This window comes from Molossus molossus, unplaced genomic scaffold (assembly GCF_014108415.1).
Source record: "Molossus molossus isolate mMolMol1 unplaced genomic scaffold, mMolMol1.p scaffold_m16_p_3, whole genome shotgun sequence".
Taxonomy (NCBI): domain Eukaryota; kingdom Metazoa; phylum Chordata; class Mammalia; order Chiroptera; family Molossidae; genus Molossus; species Molossus molossus.
Window position 1 is genome coordinate 43,267,231 of NW_023425366.1, and position 24,433 is coordinate 43,291,663.

General features: G+C 37.7%; 1 protein-coding gene across 4 annotated transcripts in view; it reads left to right on the top strand.

Moving 5' to 3' along the window:
* Window positions 1–89: 89 nt before the first annotated feature.
* CWC27 (CWC27 spliceosome associated cyclophilin) overlaps window positions 90–24,433 on the top strand; it is a 187,965-nt gene continuing 163,621 nt past the window's right edge. For all 4 annotated transcript variants that reach the window (XM_036280302.1, XM_036280301.1, XM_036280303.1 and 1 more), the window contains exons 1-4: window positions 90–356; window positions 10,791–10,887; window positions 20,517–20,629; window positions 23,261–23,404. In XM_036280302.1, coding sequence (XP_036136195.1) covers window positions 315–356; window positions 10,791–10,887; window positions 20,517–20,629; window positions 23,261–23,404 — 396 coding nt within the window. In that variant the 5' untranslated portion in view covers window positions 90–314. The remainder of the gene's footprint in view (window positions 357–10,790; window positions 10,888–20,516; window positions 20,630–23,260; window positions 23,405–24,433) is intronic.

Sequence of the window (24,433 nt, forward strand, 5' to 3'; positions counted from 1 at the left end):
CGTTCTTTTAAAACTTGTAATAGAAATTAAAGTTACCTATATAGTAACTTGATTATTTTTCTCTTTCCTTTGAGACCATTAGAATCCCCCTTCTTCGCATTAGCGGTGCTCCGGTCCGGGAGCAACATGGCGGCGTCCGTGCGGGGCTAGTTTTGGTTAAAGGTAGCGTTTGGTGGTGTTTTATTTCGGGATCTCTTCAGACTGGAACTTTCCGCGACCTCCGGTCTTAAGGAAGCGTAATAGGTGGATAACTTTAGTGATCGGCCTTCCGCTCTTATCTCCAATTAAGAGCAAAGTCCTGAGCACTGACCAGAATGAGCAACATCTATATTCAGGAGCCTCCCACGAACGGGAAGGTGAGATCCCCATCTAGGATGCCTGGGTTTCCCAAAGTGATACCTCATTGATTAAGGCAGTTCTGGGGTCTTAGGGTTGGAAGAGATCACAAGAAGTCTTGTCCTTTTCCCTGTCTCTGTTCAGGATTGCATCGAAAACCTCCTATTGGCGCTTCTCAGCATATGTATACTTTGAAAAAGTCCTCAAGTAGAGATTTCTCCATCAACCAGCCTGTGGCCCTGTTTCTTGCTTCACCCTAACTCATGCAGGCGTTTTTTAGGGTCTTAGGTAAAAATTCCAGTATGTTTTAAAATTTGACTAATTTTTTATTGATTTGCAGTTCGCTCTCTCTCCATTTATTTTACAACCATTGAACGCCTTCTAGGCACCAGGCGCTGTACTAGGTGCTGGGGACACAAAGACGGATGGAGAAGGTCTAGTTGTTGCCCTAGACGAGTTTATGGTTTAGTGTGGAGGCAGGCAGATAAAGAAAAACCTTATGATATCTCTGGTAGGTGTGCTTATGGAGAGAGAAGCATATGGCTTATGGCAAAACTGAGAAGTGAGCAACTGGGAAAGTAGGGAAAAGCTTCATGAAGGAGGTATCTTTTGAGTTGGTCTTAAAATATGAGGTGATTGTCAGTCAGAGAAAGTGGGGCATGGGAAATGTTCCCACACTGGACTGGGAGAATGATTTGCTGATTGATAGTCAAGGTATGTAAATTCTCCTCCACAGTGTTTTTATGCAGTATGAAGCAGAAAAGTCAGTAACAGAATAAATATCACCTAAAGTGATCTAAGACCTAGTCTGTATCACATACAGAACGTGATGAGCCAGCATATTGTAGAAAATAGTGGGACTGAAACAATATAGTTGAATTAGGGTAAACTTTCAAGTTTACATCAGATGTAATTCTGTTGCATGACTATAATGATATACTTATGCAATCTTTTGTTGTTTGATAATTGGTAATATAATGAGGGCAATTTGAAAACAGTAACAGAAATTTTGTAATTGATAGCCCCAGCAAAAATTTTAGTAGGTATTTTGGGCAAAGCAGTTCTTTTAATTCTTTGTTTGAACTTTTCTCCACTCCTTGCCCCTACCCCACATCATTGTGAAAACCCAGAATACCCACCTCTTTTATTTCCAAATCTTTTTTTGAGGGTGATAATCATCCCCAGTTGATAAATGCTGGTAGGGATTGCATATACCGCCTATACTGCTAGGAAGGGTCTTTACACTTGCTGTTCCTTTCTCTGATATACTCTTTGGCCTGCTCAAACGTCACCTTAACAGAGGCCTGTCTTGTCTACTCTTTATAAAATAGCAAACCTTATTCATGTCCTGCATCTCAGCACTCCCTGGTCCCCTTAATCTCTTTAGTTTTTTTCTGTAATATGTATTATTAATTGTTCATTGTATCCTCCCCCGTCTTCCTCACCCCATATATGCAAGCACTATGAAGGCAAAGACAAGCATCTAGAATGGAGCTTGACATGTGATAGATGTTCAAATGAATGGATGAATCAATACTATATTTCTCTTCTGAGAAGTATTAAGCTTCAGTGAGTTTGAGGTTATACTGCTGCGGTCAAGGGCAGACTCCTCTGGAGGAAGATTTTAAATGATCATAAAGATGAAACCTTTAACAAAGATACATGCCTGAACAGGAGATCTTTCATTCAACAAATATTTATTGAGCATCTAGTACGTTCCAGGCTCTATGTTCAGTTTTAAGGATACCAATGAAAAGAAAAGCCAGCATTGTCCTTATTATAATGGAGTCAGTTGAGTGAAATATATGTTGACCAAATAATCAAGCAAATAAGTATATGCAAACTTTGATAAATACTGTCCTTCTAAACAGAATTGGGCTGAAGGAGAACATCAGGCATGGCTCAAGTCTTACTTCTAAAACAATTTGGGATTATTTCCAGCATAAGGCTGATGGAAGACATTGAAGCTGCAAGGTTCTGTACCATAGAGAACATGGCAAAAATTTTTGCCTGGAAAGAATTCAGAACAGATGTAATAACAACTTTCCTTAATAAATATTTGTTTTTCGTTTGTTTGTTTTTGTTTTTCTTTATTGATTTTAGGGAGAGGGAGAGGGAGATAGAAACATTGATGAGAGAGAACATCAGTTGGTTGCCTCCTGCATGCCCCACAGGGGATTTAGCTCACAACATGGGCATGTGCCCTGACCAGGAATCAAACCAGTGACCTCTTGGTGCATGGGTCGACGCTCAACCATTGAGCCACACCGGCCAGGGGCTCAATGAATATTTGTTTATTGCTTATAGTCAAATGTTATATTAAGTACTGAACGGATGTAGAGATTTTCACAATAAATGGGAGAAAATTTCTCTCTTCAAAGAGTGTGATATCACCTTAAGAAGTAATTGACACACACATTTCAACACTGGTTGATGCCTGGCAATTGTCCATTTGCTGTTATGTTGTAACTCTGGCCTCTGAAAATGAGGCACAGAAATCAACTACTTGATAGAAATTTTCTTATCCACTGAAGATTAAATTTCCACATATTATAATCATTTAACCTTAGTTATATATTAGCATATTTATTTTTAAGTAACATTTTACAATTAAGGTATTCTTTTATTTGAGAGCTTAAGAAAAGGAGACAGTAATGCCTGACAGAAAGTGATGGCCAATAGAATGTATGGCCAAAGGTGGAGGGAGCCATGTGCCTTTTTTAATTCAGTAACTTACCAGTGAAGATTAAAAACCCTTGCCCTGACTGGTATGGCTCAGGGGATAGAGTATTGGCCCTTGGAGCAAAGGGTCGTGGGTTCGATTGTTGGTCAAGGGCACTTACATGGGTTGCAGGTTTGATCTCCAGTCCTGATCAGGGTTGTGCGGGAGGCAACAATGTGTCTCTCTCACATCAATGCTTCTCTCTTTCTCTCTCTTCCCCTCTTCACCCTTTCCTTCCACTGTCTCGAAAAAGCAATGGAAAAAATATCCTCAGGTGAGGATTAACACCCCACAAAAAAGAAACTCTGGTAAACAAGGAGGCCCAACCATATATTCATTCTTTTTACAAGGTGTAATTGTCCAAAAAAATTGTTTGAAAATAATAATGACAACAATAATAGCTGCCAATTTTTGAGCATTTACTGTTTGTCAGGTGCTATTCTAAGCAGTGTATGTATAATAACTTATTTTGTCATTACATCAAACCTATGTGGTTATTATTATTCCTGGTTTTAGGTAAGGAAATTTAGTTACAGAAATGTTAGACATCATGCCCAAGGTAATGAAAGCTACCTTACCCTTTGTAAGCAGAAATTCAAATTTGGGCATCCTGACTCCAGATCCTGTGGAGAGATTTGGAATGATGGGGCTTAGGTTGTTTTTTGTTTTGTTTTGTTTTAGAGCAGTAGTTTCTAAACCAGCAAGTGCACACTTCAGGGTGTGTTGCAAAACCATCCAAGAGATATAGGGAGATCCTCTACATACTTCTGTTTGTATTTACTTTCTCCTTTTCTTGTTTAGATGCAGTGTCTTATGTATAAAAAGGAACATATAAATTCAGTTATTCATTCAGTCACTTTTTACATATGATGATATAAGTTTTCCTAGTGACTTGCTAAATGGCTTTACATTCCATGGCATCTAGATGAACTGAACCAGCACTGAAAGTTTAGATTGAACGTAAGCAAACCATAAGAAAGTGGTAGAGCTGATGCCTCAGCATGGGAAGTCTTTCAAAATTAGAAGTGATTATGAAAATCACTTGAAATACTGGTTTCTTTTCATTATTGTTAATGGTGAGCTTTGTCTTAAATGTACAATGTGCCTTGATATAGTTAACAGAAAGAATATAAAGCAATTGTGATTTTCAAGACATTTAAAAATTAAGTGTATAGAACAGGAAGATGGGCCTTTGCAATTTGAAAGCAACATTATGCTAAGTGAAAGAAGCCAGACACAAAAGGCTCCACATTGTATGATTCCATTTATATGTACTGTTCAGTAGGCAAATCCATAGAGACAGGAATTCGATTAGTGGTTGTCAGGGGATAGGAGTAGGAGGAAATGGAGAGTGACTACAGTGGTCACAGGTTTTCTTTTGGGGGTGATGAAATGTTCTAGAAATAGATGGTTGCAGAACTGTGGCTTATACTAAAAACCACTTTAAAAGAGTGAATTGTTTGGCATGTGAGTTATATCTTGAAAAAGCTATTATTTTAAAAAGGTTTCATTGTACAATTAGGAAAGAAAATTAAGAATTATTTTAAATAGTGTTTTTATATAATCCTTTAATTTTTTTTTTATTTTGTGTGACTCTTATAATATAATACTAGAATAATATATTATAAAATGTATTTAAATATACATATTTTGGGTATGTGTGCTCTAAGTCGTGACCTCCCTTCCCACCTATCTTTTCTTCTTTGCTAATAAGGATGCACACTTATGAAAACTTTGGAGATCACCACCTTAGGATTGCAAGAACAAGAAAAAGTGTCTAGGTTCCCTTTACTAATCAGGCTTTTTTTCAAGTTGATGAGGGCATAATGAGGTAAGGCAGGACATTGTCTTTATAGGTATACTGTACTTTTAAGATGGGTTGTACATCCCACCTCATGGAAAATCAGATGTTACATAGTATTGTTAACAGATGTTACACAATCTGAGGTAGAAGAAGTTAGCCTCTTAGAATCCCAAGTGTATACTTCTCAGGAGAATGAATCTAGTTGGGCTAGCTTGTCCCACCATACATAAGAGATGTGGATTAGCTGTTTTGGACATTGTATTATGTATTGTTTCATGCCAGGCCTGGTTAAAAGGCCTTGCACATGTCCAGCCAATATATGATCGCTTTTATTTATTTCTTTAAAAGAATTTTTTAATTGTTTTTAGAGAGGAAGGAAGGGAGAGAGAGAGAGAGAGATCGATGTGAGAAAGATACATCCATCGGTTGCCTCCTGCATGCGCCTGGACCAGGGATTGAACCCGCAATCTAAGTATGTGCCCTGACCAGGAATTGAACCCTCGACCTTCCAGTGCACTGGAGGACACTCCAACCAACCGAGCCACACCAGCCAGGGCTATAGGATTGGTTTTGATTTAGGCACTTTTCTCTATTCAGATCAGTTCTAACCAGGGTAACCTGGGGATTTCTTCTGAGACATGTAGCAGGGCCCTAGAACTTTTGATGGACTGTTTTATCCTGTACAGTAAGGGGTTTATGGAGAACTTTGTAGAGGACCTATGGTGGTGTAGAAAAAGCAGCCTGACAGCCTTTGGCTTAACTCGTTCACTGTGAGGCCTTGGGTAGTTACTCTCTCTGGGTCTCTGTTTCTTTATAAGTAAAATGGGAGTAATGATACCTTCCTTGTAGGTGAAGATTAAATGAGATAAGATTTGTAAAGTGTTTGGCACAGAAACTGACACATGGAAGGCATTCAACAAATGTTCCTTTGTTTTGTAGAGGAAGTGTAATGGGTTGAGAAAATTATGCACTTTCGTATTTCTAGTTCTTTTATATTTCTTCAAGGATTCAGGAAGCCATTTTAAAAGCTACCATAATAAAGATATTTCTACCTCCTCTACCCCCATGGTCATTAAAGAATAGTTATAAAAGAACAATGGGGCTACTAAAAACCCAAAAGCATATAATAAAGTTATCAATGTTATATAAGTTACGGCAATATCTGGACTGCTGAAACAGAAATTGAAAGGCAACTGAGCCCTGGCCGGTTTGGCTCAGCGGTTAGAGCGTCGGCCTGCGGTCCGGAGAGACCCGGGTTCGGTTCCCGCTAAGGGCATGTACTTCGGTTGCAGTTTGTCCCCGGCCCTGGTTGGTCGTGCGGGTGGCAGCCACTCGATGTGTCCCTTCACATCGATGTTTCTCTCTCTCCCTTCCTCTCTCTGTACAAAAAATGGAAAAATATCCTCGGGTGAGGATAAAAAAAAAAAAAAAAAAAGAAAGGCAACTGAGCAAAAGTACACTGGATGAGGAGGGAGCAGAGAGAAATGCTATTCCTGTTTTGCTATTATCAAGCTCTCATGCTCTGGGCAATTTACAACTTCTTTGGGGCATCTGTATAATGGATTGGGGGAATGGGTTTTAGCTGAATGATTTAAAAATTCTTTCTAGTTTTAAAAAATGTGTGCAAATTAGGGAAAGGAGTTTTAGAAAATAAAAAGTATGACTTATGTCAATGATACTGACTTCTTGTGAGAATTAGGCTTATGTTTTTAAATACATGGTACAGTGCATACTCTTTATTTGCAGGAACATTCTAAATGATGGTGATGGTCACAAATCATTGATCATTGGTCATTGATTGACACTGATGTACATTGGTACATTGGGGGAGAAAAAGTGATCCTAGAGAACTTGGACTCCCACTGTGCCACAGTATTCAAATTTAGAGTCTAACATTCTTTTTGGTTATTTGTGGTGATTAATAAGATGGTTGTAAGCTGCTTCCTCCTGTGGGTTTAGTAGGTTGAAAGATGGCGGATTGCACCAAGGAATAACTGCCTTTATGAGCTGGTGGAAAGGAGGCTCTCAAAGGATTCAGTTTACTGCAGATGGTGATGTTCAGGCATAGCATTTTAATAATATATAACCCAGAATTAGAGTAAGACTGTTCCTTCATAAATTAGAAATGGCATGATTTTGAATGAGAAAGAGTGTTTATATGTGAAAGGGTAATTGTAAAATTGTCATAGTGTTGCAATTTCATGTGTTCATTGTTCTTTAATTTTGTTTCTCCTTATTTATTTATTTATACCTTTGCTGTTGAAAGTATTACAGATATCCCTCCTTTTTCCCCCCATTGACTCCTTCTCCCCGCTCCCACCCCCCTCCTGCCTTCCCCCTGTTGCCTTGTCCATTGGTTATGCATATATACATATATGTTCTTTGGTTTCTCTCTTCCTGCCTGCTCCCTTTCAGGTTTATTAGTCTGTTCCCTACTTCCATGTCTCTGGATCTATTTTGATCGTCAGCTCATTTTGTTCATGATATTCCATAAATAAGTGAGATCATATGGCACTTTCTCTCTCATTGGCTTTATTTCACTTAGCAGAATACTCTGCAGTTTCCTCCATGTCATCTCAAAGGATAAGAGATCTTTCTTTCTTACAGCTGCATAGTACTCCATTGTCTATATGTACCACAGCTTTTTTATCCACTCATCTACTGATAGATACTTGGGCTGTTTCCAGATCTTAGCAGTTGTAAATAGTGCTGCTATGAGCATAGGGATGCATATATTCTTTCTGATTGGTGTTTGAGGCTTCTTAGGATTAGTCCTAGAAGTGGGATCACTGGGTCAAATGGCAGTTCAATTTTTAATTTTTTGAGGAAACACCGTATTGTGTTAAATTAAGTGGCTGCACCAGTCTTCTTTAATTTCTTAATTTGCTACATCAATTTTGTTGGAAATAATGCTGTGGGAAGCTGTCTTGATTAAAATAAATTTTAATTATTGATTTTTAAATGAATGACCTTCTTTTCTATGATTAAACAAAGTGTATGCTATTTTTTCTTAAATCTTAAATTATTCCTGAAAATGGTATTTGAAAGCTATAAATGTATAATGACTTGTATGAATAGTTGAAATTTTTAAAAAACTTAACAACAAAAGCCAAGCAAGGTTTCTAATTTTTATTTTAAAATTGAAAACTCATTAGTACCAAGATGGCAGCGTAGGAAAACGCTCCTCCCACAACCACATCAAAATTACAACTAAACTACAACACAACCGTCATTCAGAACCACCTGAAATCGAGCTGAATGGAAGTCTTACAGCTACAAAATTAAAGAAGAAGCCACATCCAGACTGGTAGGAGGGGCAGAGGCGCGGTCAGGCTGGTCCCACACCCATGTGTGGTGGATAAAAATCAGGAGGGATACCTCGACTAGGAAGGTCTTCCCTGAGGAGCAAGGGGTCCTCGTCCCACACCAGGCTCCCAGCTCAGGGTTCCAGTGCCAGGAGAGAAGCCCCCATCACTTCTGGCTGTAAAAACTAGCAGGAACTGAGGCTGAGGCTGCTAGAGCCCCAGGCAGCTCCTTTTAAAGGGCCCGAGCACGGTCTTACTTGGACTGGGCTCCTCTGAGCTCCAACACAGAGGGGAGGCAGCTTAAAAGGCACCAGAGACATATGGGGAAGAACTGAATTGTTTGGCATTGGGGTGAGGACTTGAGAGGCAGCTTTCTTCTGGAGAGACATGCTGGTGAGCACTTCCTCCACAGGGCATGCAGCTGGCGCCATATCTGGGACTCCAGCAACCTGGCTCTTGCTGTTTGCCCCACACTGGTGGTTCTCTGAGGCCCTGCCCCACTCAACTTTCAGGCCCACCCAAGCTGTTTCTAGTGGCTTTACCATAGGATTGGCCTGTTTTGGCTCCTGCTTCAGATTTTCCTAAATTCTCTCCAACAAGCAGCATCTGGCAAGAGTGAGCCCATACTTCTCACTAAGTGGCCCCTGGCCCAGCACTAAAAATAGCCAGCTTTGGTTCGCAGCTTGGCTTCGCCTGGCCACCTCCAAACCCAGCACAAGAAGCAGCCATCAGTAGATCACGTTGTAGCTTATGCCTGGTGGCCCCAGGTAGAACACAGGTAGAGGCTGACCTTGCCCCAGAGCCAGCGCACCCAGTGGACAGCGTCAGACTACATCGAAGCACCACCACCCAACCACCTCCACAAGTGACACACTCAAGGAATGGACTCAAGGGGTACCAGAGCAATGCTGAAGTCAATCTTGCTTTATGTGGTAGGCCCCTGCATAGCTGATCATCCAAGCTAGTCAGAGGTTGGTAGTTAGTGGGCACAGCCAGTCCTTGCAGCTGATCAGCCTGAATAAAATCCTTGCATTGACGTGCCAACAGCAGTTAAGACTCAAATCACAACAGAAGCGTGTACAGTCCACATGAGGGGTGCACCTTGAGGGTCCAGCTGGGTGATCAGGGAGGCTGTGCCACTGGACCTTACAGAACACCTACTATAATAGACCACCCCATGAAGCCTAGGAAACATAGCAAGTCTACCTAATATATAGAAACAAACACAGGGAGGCGGCCAAAATAAGGAGACAAACTTGTCCCAAATGAAAGCACAGAACACAAATCTAGGAATATAACTAAACGAAATGAATATAAGCAATCTAACAGATGCATAGTTCAAAACACTGCTTATAAGGATGCTCAATGAACTTAGTGAGAATTTCAAGGAACTTTGTGAGGACCTCAAGAGCATAATGAAGGACCAGTCAAAAATGAAGGATGCACTAACTGAATTAAAGAGTCATTTATAGGGAGTCAGTAGTAGAGTAGGTGAAGCCAAGAAGCAAACCATTGATTCGAAATATAAGGAAGCAAAAAACACCCAATCAGAACAGCAAAAAGAAAAAAGAATCCAAAAAAATGAGGATAGTATAAGGAGCCTGTGCGACAACTTCAAGCGTACCAACATTCACATCATGGAAGTGCCAGAAGGAGAAGAGAGAGGGCAAGAAATTGAAAACCTATTTGAAAAACTAATGACAGAAAACTTCCCTAACTTGGTGAACGAAACAGACATACAAGTACAAGAAGCACTGAGAGTCCCAAACAAGATGAACACAAAGAGGTCCACACCAAGATACATCATCAACAAAATACAAAAGGTTAAAGACAAAGAGAGAATGTTAAAAGCAACAAGAGAAAAGCAGTTGGTTACCTATAACGGAGCGCTCATAAGGCTGTCAGCCGATTTCTCAAAAGAAACTTTGCAGGCCAAGAGGGAGTGGCAAGACATATTTAAAGTGATGAAAAGCAAGGACCTACAACCAAGATTATTTTATTCTGCAAACCTATCATTTAGAATTGATGGACATATCAAGAGTTTCCCAGATAAGAACAAGCTAAAGGAGTTCATCACCACCAAACCAGTATTATGTGAAATGTTGACGAGTCTTCTTAAAGAAGAAGATAAAAAAATATGAACAATAAAATGGTCATAAATACATATCTATCAACAATTGAATCTACAAACAAAGTGAGCAAGCAGAACAGAAACAGACTCATTGATATGGAGAACTTTTTGTTGGTTTTCAGATGAGAGGGGAGTTGGATAAAAAAGGTGAAGGGATTAGGAAGCACAAATTGGTTGTTAGACTGATGAACCTCAAAGGGAAGGGGGGATGTGGGGCAGGAAGAGAGAAACCAAAGAACTTATATGCATATATGCATAACCAATAGACACAGACAATAGTGTGAGGAAAGCAGGAGGGTGGTGGGATTGGGGAGCAGGAGGTTAAGGGGGGGAAAAGGAGGGACATCTGTAATACATTCAACAATAAAGTTTAAAAAAAAAAGAAAACTCAATAAATGTTTCAAGTCGACAGGCCATTCAACTGATGATCAAGTACAATGATAATTTGTTATAATGATAATTTGTTATAATTTGTTACAATTCTTTCTACAGGTTTTATTGAAAACTACAGCTGGAGATATCGATATAGAGTTGTGGTCAAAAGAAGCTCCTAAAGCTTGCAGAAATTTCATTCAGCTTTGTTTGGAAGGTAATCATAACTCCTGAGTTTTATTCTGTGGGAGCAATTTTGTTAATTTAAAAATAAACTGCAGTGTATTTTTCTACAGTGTCAAAGAGTGGTATTAAATAGAGGTAATGAATGATAGGAGTTGATATGAATGATATGGTGTTATGTTTCAGGAAATAGAGAGCGTAGATAAAAAAAATTTCCCCCCATTAGATCGATCTATCTATATATATATATTATTATTTTTTTTTAATGAAAAAAATTTTTTCTTTTTTTTTTTATAGAGAGGAAGGGAGAGGGAGAGAGAGACAGAGACATCAATGAGAGAGAAACATCAGTTGGCCACCTCCTGCATGCTCCCCACTGGGGTTTTGGCCCACAACCTGGCATGTGCCCTGACTGGGAATCAAACCGGTGACCTCCTGGTGTATGGGTTGACACTCAACCACTGAGCCACACCAGCTGGGTAAATCTATATATCTTTAACAGAGAAATTTATCTTACCAAATGATACATTAGTCCTTTTTGGTCTCCTTGGCTATTTTCCACTTCTTTTGTTTTCATCCTCTAAATATGGGTATTCACTAAATTTGCTTCAAGTTTTCTATTGTCTTTATACTCTTCAGTTGTTACTTTATCCAAATGATTTTCCATTGATTTTAGACTGAGTAGAAGGGAGAGAGGGAGGGAGTAAAGGAGGGTAAGAGAGAGAAAGAGAGGAACATTGATGTGAGAGAGACAAATTGATTGGTTGCCTCCCACATGACCCTAACCAGGGCTGGGGATTGAACCTGCAACTCAGGTATGTGCCCTTGACTGGAATCAATCCTGAGACCCTTCAGTCCATGGGCTCACACTCTGACCGATGAGCCAAACTGGCTAGGGCTCCAACTTTATTTCTTTTTTTTTTTTAATCCTCACCCGAGGACATTTTTCCATTTTTTGTTCAGGTAGAGTGGGAGGGAGAGAGAGGAACAGAGAGAGAGAGAGAAACATCGACGTGAAAGGAACACATCGAGTGGCTGCCACCCGCACAACTGACCAGGGCCGGGGACAAACTGCAACCAAGGTACGTGCCCTTAGCGGGAACCGAACCTGGGTCTCTCAGGACCGCAGGCCGACGCTCTAACCGCTGAGCCAAACCGGCCAGGGCCCAACTTTATTTCTTTATATTTATGTATTTATTTATTTATTGGTTAATCCTCACCTGAGGATATTTTTCCATTGATTGTTTTTTGTTTTTTTTTTTTAGATAGAGAGGAAGGGAGGGAGAGAGAGAGAGAGAAACATTGATGTGAGCGGCACACATTGACCGATTGCCTCCTGCAGGGCCCTGACCAGGGCTGGGGACTGAACCACAACTGAGGTGTGTGCCCTTGACCAGAATTAAACCCGTGACTTTTTAATCTGCAGGCTGACGCTCTAACCACTGAGCCAAATCAGCCAGGGCCCGACTTTATTTTGATTGCACTAAATAACTGCATGGTTTTAGTTGATTATCTTTATCCCCTGATCAGTTCCTTCTCATTTTCACTTTCACATGTATCCTCATACCTCCTTCATATCCTTAGTCTCCTCATATCCTCTATTTTCTTTTTGGAATACTTTCTTTTCCCTTTTTACTGATTAAGTGTACCTACTTTTAATGTCTGTTCAAAATTATACTTTCTCCATGAAGCCTTTCATTCAGCATTCAGTGATGTTATCAATGTCTAGTATTTTTTTTTATATTTGAGTCATGAAATGACTATTTTTCTTTATCTTTTTTTTTGCATTTATCTTCCGATAGAGGAGGAGGGAGAGAGGAAGGAAGAGAGAGAGAGAAACATCGAAGTGAGAGAGACACATTGATTGGTTGCCACCGCACAACCCCAGCTGGAGCTGGGGACAAACTGCAACCGAGGTACATACCCTTAGTGCGAATCGAACCCAGGACTCCCCAGCCTGCAAGCCAACGCTCCAACTGCTGAGCCAAACCGGCCAGGGCTCTTGGCTCTTTTTTTAAAAAATGTTTTTGTTGATTTTTTTTAAAGAGAGAGGAAGGGAGAGAGAGATAGAAATGTTGATGTGAGAAAGAAATATCAATTGGTTGCCTCCTGAACGCCCCCAACTGGGGATCAAGCCTGCAACCCAGGTCCACACCTTGATCAGGAATCAAACTGGGACCTCTCAGTCCATGGGTCGATGCTCAATCCTGTGAACCATACTGGCTGGACTCTTTTTCTTTATTAAATCGTCACCCAAGGATATGTTTAGTGATTTTAGAGAGAGGAAGGGAGAGGGGGGAGAGAGAGAGAAAGAGAGAAACATTGATGTGAGAGAGAAACATTGATCAGTTGTTTCCCATGCATGCCCAACTGGGGATTGAACCTGCAACCTCTCAGTGTATGGGACAATACTCCAACCAACTAAGCCAGGCACTATTTTTCTTTTTAACAAACTAACCTGAATTACACATTCACTTGAATGTTTTCCCCTTCAGAATATTTCCTTATAAAACTAAACACTTCATATATTTTGGTAAATTGTTGGCATTTAGAATACATTGCATATGTATTTGAATATCTCGAGTCATGGCAAATCATTGTCCTAAGTTATATCTGATTTTTAGAGACGGACAAGGTTAAGTAAGGTTCAGAAAATGGCATTTAAATTAAAAGCAAGGTGTGAAAGAGAATCCAAAATATCTAATAGAAGGGTACACAGAGAGTCCTTTCAGTAGATAATTAGAGCAATACATGATTACCAGGGAAGATTTAAGGAATAAATATACCCAGACCCAAAAAAAAGCTGCCAGAAAAGAAAAAAAAGACATCTGCAAAGGCCATTATTAATAATTGCTATGGCAGGCAGGAAGGAAATGGAGTCAGACAGGTAGTTCAGTCAGAGAAGCCTCAAATAACTGTCAACAGAGTCAAGAAACACAGTAGACACAGAAGAGTCAGACTTGTTTCTGGAAAGAAGTTTTGAAGAATTTAAAGCTCAAATTTTACAGTAGAAGAGTGAAAGTCCAAAACCATTAGAAAGAATGAATGGTAAATTACAATCCAGGACCAACTGAATGGAAGAAACAGAAAACACCCGGATACAATATGACAATAAAGAAGAAATAGTTTCTTAAATTAGGTGATGATGAAGCTTAATTACAGCAGTAAGAAATTATTTCCCTATTTCTAAAAATACAAGAAGAAGAAAAGAATAGAAAAATAATAAGAAAAATAACCAGAGCAATTCTCTTCATTGAACAGGTGAGAGAGAATTATCATCGCAAAGGGGCCTGAGCAGATTAATTTAAATAAAGATATTCCTAAATGAATAAAGTCAAGGTTTTAAGAATTTAATTCAGAGAACTCCATTTTAATTCTCTATATCTGATTTGCTTGTTTATTTATGATTTATTAACAAGTCATAATATTTCTAGATCTTGTAACATTCGTGGCAGTATTTCTTTTTCCAAGCGTAGTTTCCATAATTAAAAGGCAAATGAATGAAAACGAGAAATGGGGAGCACAGCCTCAGGTGTGGCTCTCAACTCACATGGTATTCACAGTCAAAGGGAAGTTCTGAGTTTTTTATTTTTCAACTTTATTAGGTACAGTTGATAAAACTGTATATATTTAGGTTTACAACATGATTTTTTAAAGGTATACAATGTGATGATTTAATATACATATACATTGTGAAATGATTGCTATAATGAAGTTTAGTAACATATCCATTACATCACATAGTTACCGTTTTACTTATTTATCTTTTTGTGATAAGAAGAATTGAATCTACTCTCTTAGCAAATTTCAAGTATTCAATACAGTGATATTAACTGTATTCACCATGCTGTACATTGGACCCCCAGAACTTATTCATCATATAAAGGAAAATTTGTACCTTTTGGCCAACATCTCATTTCCCCCCACCCGCTGGCAACCACCATTCTGCTCTCTGGTTCTATGAGTTCAACTGTTTTAGACACTACATAGAAGTGAGATCATACAGTATTTGTCTTTCTGTGTCTGGGAGAATTTTTTTAGTTTTTAGTTTTGTTTAGAAAACAAAAGATCTACAATGACAAAGACTTAATATTGGATTATAGGTCTTTGCAGCATAGGTGAACATTTAAAAATGAGTGAAAATTTTAAATAATTCTAACTTTAAAAAATAGGTGAAAAAAGATATGAGAAGGGAAAGGAAGCTTTTTAGCTTTGATAATTTTATTCCTCTAAGCATGAAGAAGGAGTAAAATTTTAGGTCTGTAAAACAGAGGAGAGAGCAGAAAGAAGCAGATAAGAAAACCAAAAAAAAAAATATATATATATATATTTTTTTTTTACTTTATGTGATTATTTATCTCTTTGTTTCTATTTACCTCAACCTTCTCTCTTCAAGTTCATACCTCATCAGTTATCTTTTCTTTTTTAAATTGCCTAACTTATTTTATTAAAATAAAAATCACAGATCATAAGTAACATACACAATGTCCCTTTCACCATTTAAGTAAGGTACTTTGATTTTATATAAATATTCTCATGTTTTCAAGGTAACAGTATCTGAGAATGAGGCATACAGTGGTGGGCAAAAGTAGGTTTACAGTTGTGAGTATACAAAACACAATTCTGGTAGTTTAATAACTCTTTAGAAGTGACAAACATAAGTATATATTAAGATGTTAAAAGAACTATCTTTACAAAACTAAAATATTTGTTAAAAAAAAAAAAAAAAAAAGACTAAGCTCTGGCCGGTTTGGTTCATTGATGTAAGAGAGTGTCGGCCTGCGGACCAGAGAGTCCAGGGTTCGGTTCCCACTAAGGGCACGTACCTTGGTTGCAGTTCGTCCCACCCCAGTTGGCAACCACTCAGCGTGTCTCTCTTGTACTGATGTTTCTCTCTCTCTCTTGCCCCTTCTCTCCTCCCGCTATATCTGAAGATAAAAGCAAAAATGTCCTTGGATGAGGATAAAAGAGAGAGAGAGAGAGAGAGAGAGAGAGAGAGAGAGAGAGAGAGAGAGACTAAAATAAATGGGGCAGACAAATCACAAAAGGAATTTTTGAATAGAGTTATTCATGATAATATCTACAAAATTAAACAGAAAACACAAGATTCTAGAAGACACATGAATGTTTTAAAAATGCAAATATATACCCTGGCCAGTTTTGCTCAATGGTTAGAGTGTCAGCCTGCGGACCAGAGAGTCCTGGGTTCAGTTCCCACTAAGGCATGTACCTCGATTGCAGTTTGTCCCTGGCCCCAGTTGGGGTCGTGTGGGTGGCAACCACTCTGTGTGTCTCTCTTGCATCGATGTTGCTCTCTCTCTCTCTTCTTCCCTTTCTCCCTCCTGTTCTATTTGAAGATAAATGCAAAGATGTCCTCAGGTGAGGATTAAAAAAAATGCAAATATAAATTTCTATATGTACATGGGCAAAAATATAGTCAAAATATATATTGATACCCATTCATTGCACAGCCAGAAATAAAAACTATAATGACTAATACCAGAACAGCCACTTTGGAACTTCATTTTATATTTGAGAAATGTGTAAATTTCTTTTTTCAATAGTGAAGAAAATTCTGGAGGATATTATGAACATGCATAATGAAATAATGAAACCTCTTTCTTTAAAATATTTATGGGAATGGTTCATGCAATTAAGAAGAAAGTCAACAGCAAGCAGCAAAATCTATTATAGTACATGATAGTCTATAAAAACAGCTGTAAATGCATAATTTAACTGATTAATAATAAATTGCAAAGAAATAGAAAACTATAAATGCATAGTTCAACCATGATTATTAATAAATTGCAAGGAAGTAAAATTAGTGGATATGGAAATTTTGTGGATATTTGAAATTCTAGCTGTTACCGGAAAAATTTAGAGATGGTCTTTTTTCATCGCTAGTGGGAGTGGGGTTCTTATGATTCTCAAGAAAAAGAATTTACTGAGACTCACAAGGGAGAATGAGTGATTTTTGTTTGTCTGGAATTACATCTCTTGGTTTATAAAGTTCCATTTCCCTTAATCCAGTCCAGTTAAATGTGCAGCTGGGGATTCAGCAGAGCTAGAAGCAAAGTCACTGTCCAGAGTTTCCATTCCATGGTGGAGCTGGGTCCAGTACAGCATTAGGCTAATTAGAGTTCATCAGTCCATTGTGTGGGATCCACATGGCTGTGAGCCACATGGGTGAATGCAGGGGAGCCAAGAGAATGCACCTCCGGCAACAAGAGTCCCAAGAGAGCAAAGAGAGAGAACTCCCTTGTTTAGGAGTTTAAGTATCTCAAATCTTCCTCATGCTTGCAGTGGCCACACCTACTCTGGCCAATGACCTGTTCCCAAGTGTGACTGATAGGCAACTACCTCCCCCTTTTCACCCAAACTTTACTGGTATGCATCTATTCTTCCCCTGTCCAGTCCCTTCCACCAGAAATCTGCTGGGAATAGATGGGTCCTTTGCAGCTTCCTGGCAGAACTGCACAAATGAATGCCCATAATATTTGACCTTCCCCTTGCTCCTTTCCTGTTATTTATAACTAGTTAGTCACAATGGTATTGTAGCCATCAATACAAAATTATGATATAGAGAACTTGTAGAAAATTCCTACCCAATATATCTATCTATCTATCTATCTATATATATATAATAATCATAATTTTATCCATCCAACAAGAATATAATTAGGAAAATAAAAAGGAAAAGCTTCAAGTAAAAAGCCATCATCACTGAAAGACTTAATAAGAAATAGAAAAGAAAAGGGTAGGTAATTTTAAACTTTGAAAGCACAAGTAATAAAGAGCTCTTTTATGTCCCCCTTCCCTCACATCTAATAGTTCTCTGAGTCTTATCAATCTGCTTCCTAGAGAATTCTTGAGTCTGTTCAAGAAAGTTTTGACCCTTGGAACAGCTCTCTCATTCTCTCTTTGTTTCATCACTTCCCATCCAGTCTCCATTCTGTAAGTTTGAGTGATGTTTTGATAAAGCATATCTGATTTTGTGCTAAAAAAATGTTGATTGAGTACATATGATGGACCTGAGGGTTTATCTTTATTTTCTGATATAGACTGGAATGTGTTTTATATTCAGATTTGAATCGGAATTTGTAGAATTTAAGTAAAAATATGGAAGTTTGACATCACATTTGAGTTGAACGTGAAAGCTTGTGGGTTGACTACATTATTTAATCTTCAGAACAACTCTGAGTTAATTTATATTAGTAGTTTTTTAATGAGAAAATTACATGAAGAGCATAGTGAATGTTATTAATACTGTATTGCATATTTAGAAATTGCTAAAAGAGTAGTTCTTAAAAGTTCTCATCACAAGAAAAAAATTCAAACTATAGTGACAGATATTAACTAGATATTGTCATTCGTGATCATTTAATAATATTGAATAAGTATCTAATCATTATGTTGTATACCTGAAACTAAATAATGTTGTATGTTGATTGAATCTCAATAAAAAAAGAAAGAAAAAAAAATTGAATTTGTTGTACAGCTAATAAGAAGCAAACCTCAGAACTCCTAACTTCTACATACAGTTAATCCAAGTAAATGGTTACTTAGGGACACAGGAGAGATACTTTTACACCTCTTGGTTTTTACAATTTCTATTTGTAACTAAGGAGAACTTGTCTGCACTGGAGAAGCTCTTGTGAATGTAGACCAACAGCTCTTCACTGGGAAAGGGAATTGAAAAAAATAAGTTGATCTTCCTTTCAACTTCTTCCAATCCTTCCTAAGTACTGGATAAAATTGTTAGATTACAGAATACATTATTTATTTATTTTTATTTTAGATAGGGTGGAAGCGAGGGAGGGAGAGAGAGAGAGAGAAACATCGATGTGAGAGAGACCCATGAATTGGTTGCCTCCCACATGACCCCGACTGGGGCTGGAGATAGAACTTGCAACCCAGGTACATCCCCTTGACCAGAACTCAAACCCATGATCCTTCAGCCTGAGGGCTAAAGCCCTAACCACTGAGCAAAACTGGCCAGGGCCAGAATACATTTTTTGAAATATGGATTTTTATATCCATCAATATCTTACAAATGTAAGCCAGCAAACCACTGTACTATAGTACTTTATGAATTTGATAAACCATAGTCTTGTTTTGACCCTAAAGTATCACAAAGTACCTATGTAATAACTACTTTATGACTTATGTCAGTAATTACATCATTACAATTTTTCCACAGTGACTATGCCATTTTACAACCCATCTAGCAATATTGGAGGATTCTAGTTTCTCCACCTCCTCACTAACACTTATTTTCCCTTTTTTTTCTATTCTTACCTGAGGACATTTTTCCATTTTTTGTTCAAATAGAGTGGGAGGGAGAGAGAGGAAGTGAGAGACAGAGAGAAACATCGACATGAAAGGGACACATTGAGTGGCTGCCTCCCACACAACCCCAAGCGGGGCAGGGGACAAACTGCAACCAAGGTACGTGCCCTTAGCGGAAACCGAAACTGGGACTCTCTGGACCGTGGGCCGACACTTTAACCTCTGAGCCAAACTGGCCAGGGCTCCATTTTTTTTTATTGATAGCCACTCTAGTTGGTGTAAAGGAGTACTTCGTTATAGTTTTGCTATATATTACCCTAATGAGTAAAAATGTTGAGAATCTTGTCTTATGCATATTGGCCCTTGTTGTTATTTATTACTTCTCTGATTCGTCAAACCCTACTTCTTGCCCTTCCACCCACATCAAATGCTTGGCTTATGCTTGACCTCATTCAGCTCTCCTGATTCTTCTCTCTTCTGTGAAGTCTCCCTAATGATTCTAGGTTCCAGATGGTAACTATTATATTATATATGATCCTCTTGTATGTTTATGATTTCCAAATAGTATATTTTTATATAAATATAAAGAATTTCTTTCAATCATTTAACAAGCTTATTGAGAGTTTAATTGGACTCAGTTATATATTGTGTTGATTATTTATTTATTGAAAGTTTCTTGAGGAGTGCATTGATGATGCTGGCCTATAATCGAGTAATTTTGATATATTTTTGGTTTATATATTATTTATGTAAATTAATTTTTCTTTTTTTCCTCCAATTTTTATTAACTTATTTTTGTTACAGATGTTTCTCCTTTTCCCCCCCTAAACCCCCTCCTCCCCATCCTCCCTCCCCAGCATTGTTGTCTATGTCCATTGGTTGTGCATACATGCATATATGTAAATTAATTTTCTAAAGGGAGAAAAGTTAAAAACAGGAAATAAGGCTTTGAATCTCTATTAGGATTTCTCCCTCTCAGCACTGTTGACATTTTGGGCAGTAATTCTTTGTTGTGGTGACTACACTGCATCTCCCACGTGTGACAGCCATATACTTCTAGATATTCTAGATATTGACAAATATCCCCTGGGGTACAAAATTGTTGTTGTTTTTTTCTCACATCCCCCACCAGTCGAAAACTGTAATCCAGAGTTTGAGAGAATCTTTGAAATAAGTAAAAAAAAAAAAAATAACCAGTATGTTTGTGTAGAAATTATGCTATTTTGAGAATATATTTTATGATAAGTAGAGAAGAAGAGGTTTTGGTTTAAGAGGCTATTTAACATTCGGGGCGGGGGTTATCTTATGACTCTAGTTGTATTAACTCTGGTAACTATAAACTTTGTTTTAGACTTTGATAATTTTTTTTTTCAGCATATTATGACAAGACCATTTTTCATAGAGTTGTACCTGGTTTTATAGTCCAAGGGGGAGATCCTACTGGCACAGGAACTGGTGGAGAGTCTGTCTATGGAGCCCCGTTCAAGGTGAGACCTAACTTATTATTGTTATTATTTATTTGCAAGTCAGCTAGGATTTCTTAATTGAAAATGATTATGCCCCACAAGAAGAAAATGCATTTCACATTAGTGCACAAAACCAGGTGTCTGTCACATATTTAGAATTACACAGGTATAAGAACAGCATTTACCCTATCAAGTGTTCTTTCTAAGTTGCCTTATCACAAACTTTTATACTAGATTGAATTTAGGTGGAGATAAAGGTGAGTATCTGCCTGTATCTGATCTCTGCATCTCTGTAAATGTAAAACATTTTTAGAACATTGCATATTCCATTCCATTTTAAAACATTTTATTTAATACTATATGAACTTTGTATTAATCTGCTTGGATCTATAACAAAATACCACTGACTGGGTGGCTTAAACGACAGTAATTTGTTTCCTACAATTCTTGAGGCTAGGAAGTCGAAGATCAAGGTGCTGGCATTCAGTTCCTGGTGAAGGTTCTTTTCCAGGCTTGCAGATATTGGCCTTATTGATGTGTTTTCACATGGTTGAGAGGGAGAGCATGTTCTGGTGTCTCTTCCTCTTCTTATAAAGACATCAGCCCTAATGGATTAGGACTTTGTTCTTAGGACCTTCTTTAACCATCATCATCTTCTTAAGTCCCTATCTCAGTATAGTAATACTGGGGATTAGAGCTTCAAAATATGAGTTTCGGGGGAGCACAGTTCAGTTCATAATAGATTTAACTGTAAACTTTACATAGTAGGTAGACCTCTGTAGCACAACATACATACCATAACAGGAAATCACAAGGGGAAAATAAGAAAGAAGCAACATACAATTTTTAGTAAAAGGCCTGAATATTAATAAAGAGTAGGTCAGTGGTTTGTTAATTGCCAACATAGATCTAAAAAGAAAAAAGAGTTAATGTCATGCTTAAGACAGTAAGAATAACAATGGGTTCAAGTAAAAGCTAAAAGTTAGATTATTATTTATTAATCTAATGGTACCAATATCATGTTCTTTGAATAAATAAACCTTAACAGCTCTTAAAATATGGGAATTTTTGAAGATTTTGTGTTTATACTAATGGGATTGGTTACCTGGAGTTTCCTTTAATATTTTACGTGGTCACTGTGTGATTCTTGCAAAAAATACTTCAACTGTTTTTGTTTGTTTTAATTTCCATGATGATGTCTTTAGAAAATGTGGAGTGATTATAAAAGTGTATCAAATGTTTGTATTTGACCAAATTGAGATGTCTTATGATTTTAGAGCCTCCATCTAGTAGGAATCATTCCTTTATTTTATTATTTGATGAAACAGAATAGCTCTTTTTTTTCTTCTTTATTGTTTAGAGAGAGACGAAGGGAGATGGAGAGAGAGACTTCAATGAGAGAGCGATTGGCCACCTCCTGCATGCCCCCCACTGGGGATCGGGCCTACAATCTAGGCATGTGCCCTGACCAGGAATCGAACTGGTGACCTCTGAGTGCATGGGTTGATGAGCCACACTGGCTGGGCAGCTCTTTTTGACTTTATTTCTAAATTGAGATTCTTGCTAATCATGTTCAGGTACTGAGTTATCTTGGTAAGTTTTTAAATTATGTCATTTTTAATATAGTATATAGAGTTATGATCTTTTGAGTTTAAATCTCTTGAAAATTATTAAGGAAAAGTATTGATTATATAACATGGCTATATTGTAAATAAATCTAGTATCAGACCTGAGTAGAAATTCTATTAACTAAGAGACTAATGTTTGTGTTATGTAGCCTGACCATGGCAATAAAACCAGCTTAGGAAAGCCTGCTGCTGCCCTTTTAAAAATTGGCAAATGGGACCATTGCCAGTTCAGAGAACATTCAACTTAGGACTCTAAAAAACGTAGTAAAGCACATAACATCATAATAGTAGATTTCTTTCTTTTTCTTTTTCTTTTTCTTTTTTTTTTATCCTCACCCGAGGACATTTTTCCATTTTTTGTTCAGACAGAGTGGGAGGGAGAGAGAGACAGAGAGAGAGAAACATCGATGTGAAAGGGACACATCGAGTGGCTGCCACCTGCACGACCAACCAGGGCCGGGGACAAACTGCAACTGAGGTACGTGCCCTTAGCGGGAACCGAACCCGGGTCTCTCTGGACCCCAAGCCGACGCTCTAACCGCTGAGCCAAACTTGCCAGGGCCAGGGCTAGATTTCTTGAATTAAAAAACAGTAAGAAAGCAATTGTTTCCTGACTTTTAGAATGGGGTAGGGAGGGACAATTGTTGAAGACTCTGCAATGACTCAAAGGTTATTTTCTTGGAGAAAAAATAGAAGGTTCTAAATGATTTGATGACTTTGAGGGATGGGACAAATAGGGTAATGACTCCTAGAAATCCCTACCCCTCTAAGTCTTTTCTCTATGTAAGTAGACAGCTCTCCACAAAATAGGCTAAATTCGTAGCTGAGTATATATACAAGACACAGGATACTGAAGTCACGTTTAATAGCATTGAAGGATATTGGATTTGATTATACTTGAAAAACAGTTAAAGAAACTTAAGCATTTTTTATTAGAAACCATATGGGACCTTGCTAGTTAGCTGAATATGAAGGGCCTTATCATTGAGGTCATTCACTAAATCTTTTCTTTTTCATCCTTCAGGATGAATTCCACTCACGATTGCGTTTTAATCGGAGAGGACTGGTTGCCATGGCAAATGCTGGTCCTCATGATAATGGCAGCCAGTTTTTCTTTACACTGGGTCGAGCAGATGAACTTAACAATAAACACACCATTTTTGGAAAGGTTTGTATCCATTATATTAGGTTTCTATGATATATATGATCAACTTATCTAAGAGCTGCCTTCATAAATTATTCCCTAGGATATTTATTTATTTTCAAAAACGAGGGAATATATTTCTGTTAAAATGAACTATGAGGGACCACCTGAATTTTATTGAGTATTTCAAATAAGGCATTGGTTATAACTTAAAATTTTTCTTTTTTCTAAAATCATACTAAGTGTATTAGCTACTATGTCACTCAGCTGATACTGTTTTGTTTTGAGAAAGACACCTAGGTAATAAAATATAGTAGTTTAAAGATTATTTTGTTAATGATGAATTCTCTTAAGTTTAAAGTGGAAGTTATATTAACATTAAAATGATTTACCTGACATTTACTTTCAATAGTACCTATTTAATCCTGCACACAATCAACATCATATCAGGGAATTCCACTTCCATAGAATTTTTAATAAGTTTCATTAAAAAAGGTTTCTGAAGGTCTTCTTTTTCTTACTCTCTTTTCCCTTCTCATAAATACTATATCCCTGTATGTTTTATCTTAGACATGTTAGACATCACTAGTGTATCAGCTCCCTCTGCTGGTTTCATAAGAATTGTTTTTCCATATCCTAGGCAACTGGAGTTCGTGATGATAAAGGAAAAAACAAACTTAGCACAACTATACAATTGGTATTATTTTAAAACTTTTGAGAAATGTTGAATGAAAGGAGTCATGCTAAAAACATTCAATACAATATTGTTGCTTAATTCTTAACAACATGAGTTAAGAAATACGCACTGGCACAGTTGAGCCACTCTGGCACAGGCTGTCTGATGTGCATAGGTTTTACTTTCTATTATTTCATCTAAAAATAAAGGCTGCCATTCTGCACCATTGTTTACAGTTGACTTTATATAACTTACACATTAGCGATAAAGAATGGCATAATGTTAGAATTCTGAGAGGCCATTACTCTCGGCTCTATAACTTCTTTGAACTTTAATTTTCTTATCTGGAAAAGCAAGATAATGATAGTAGCTACTTT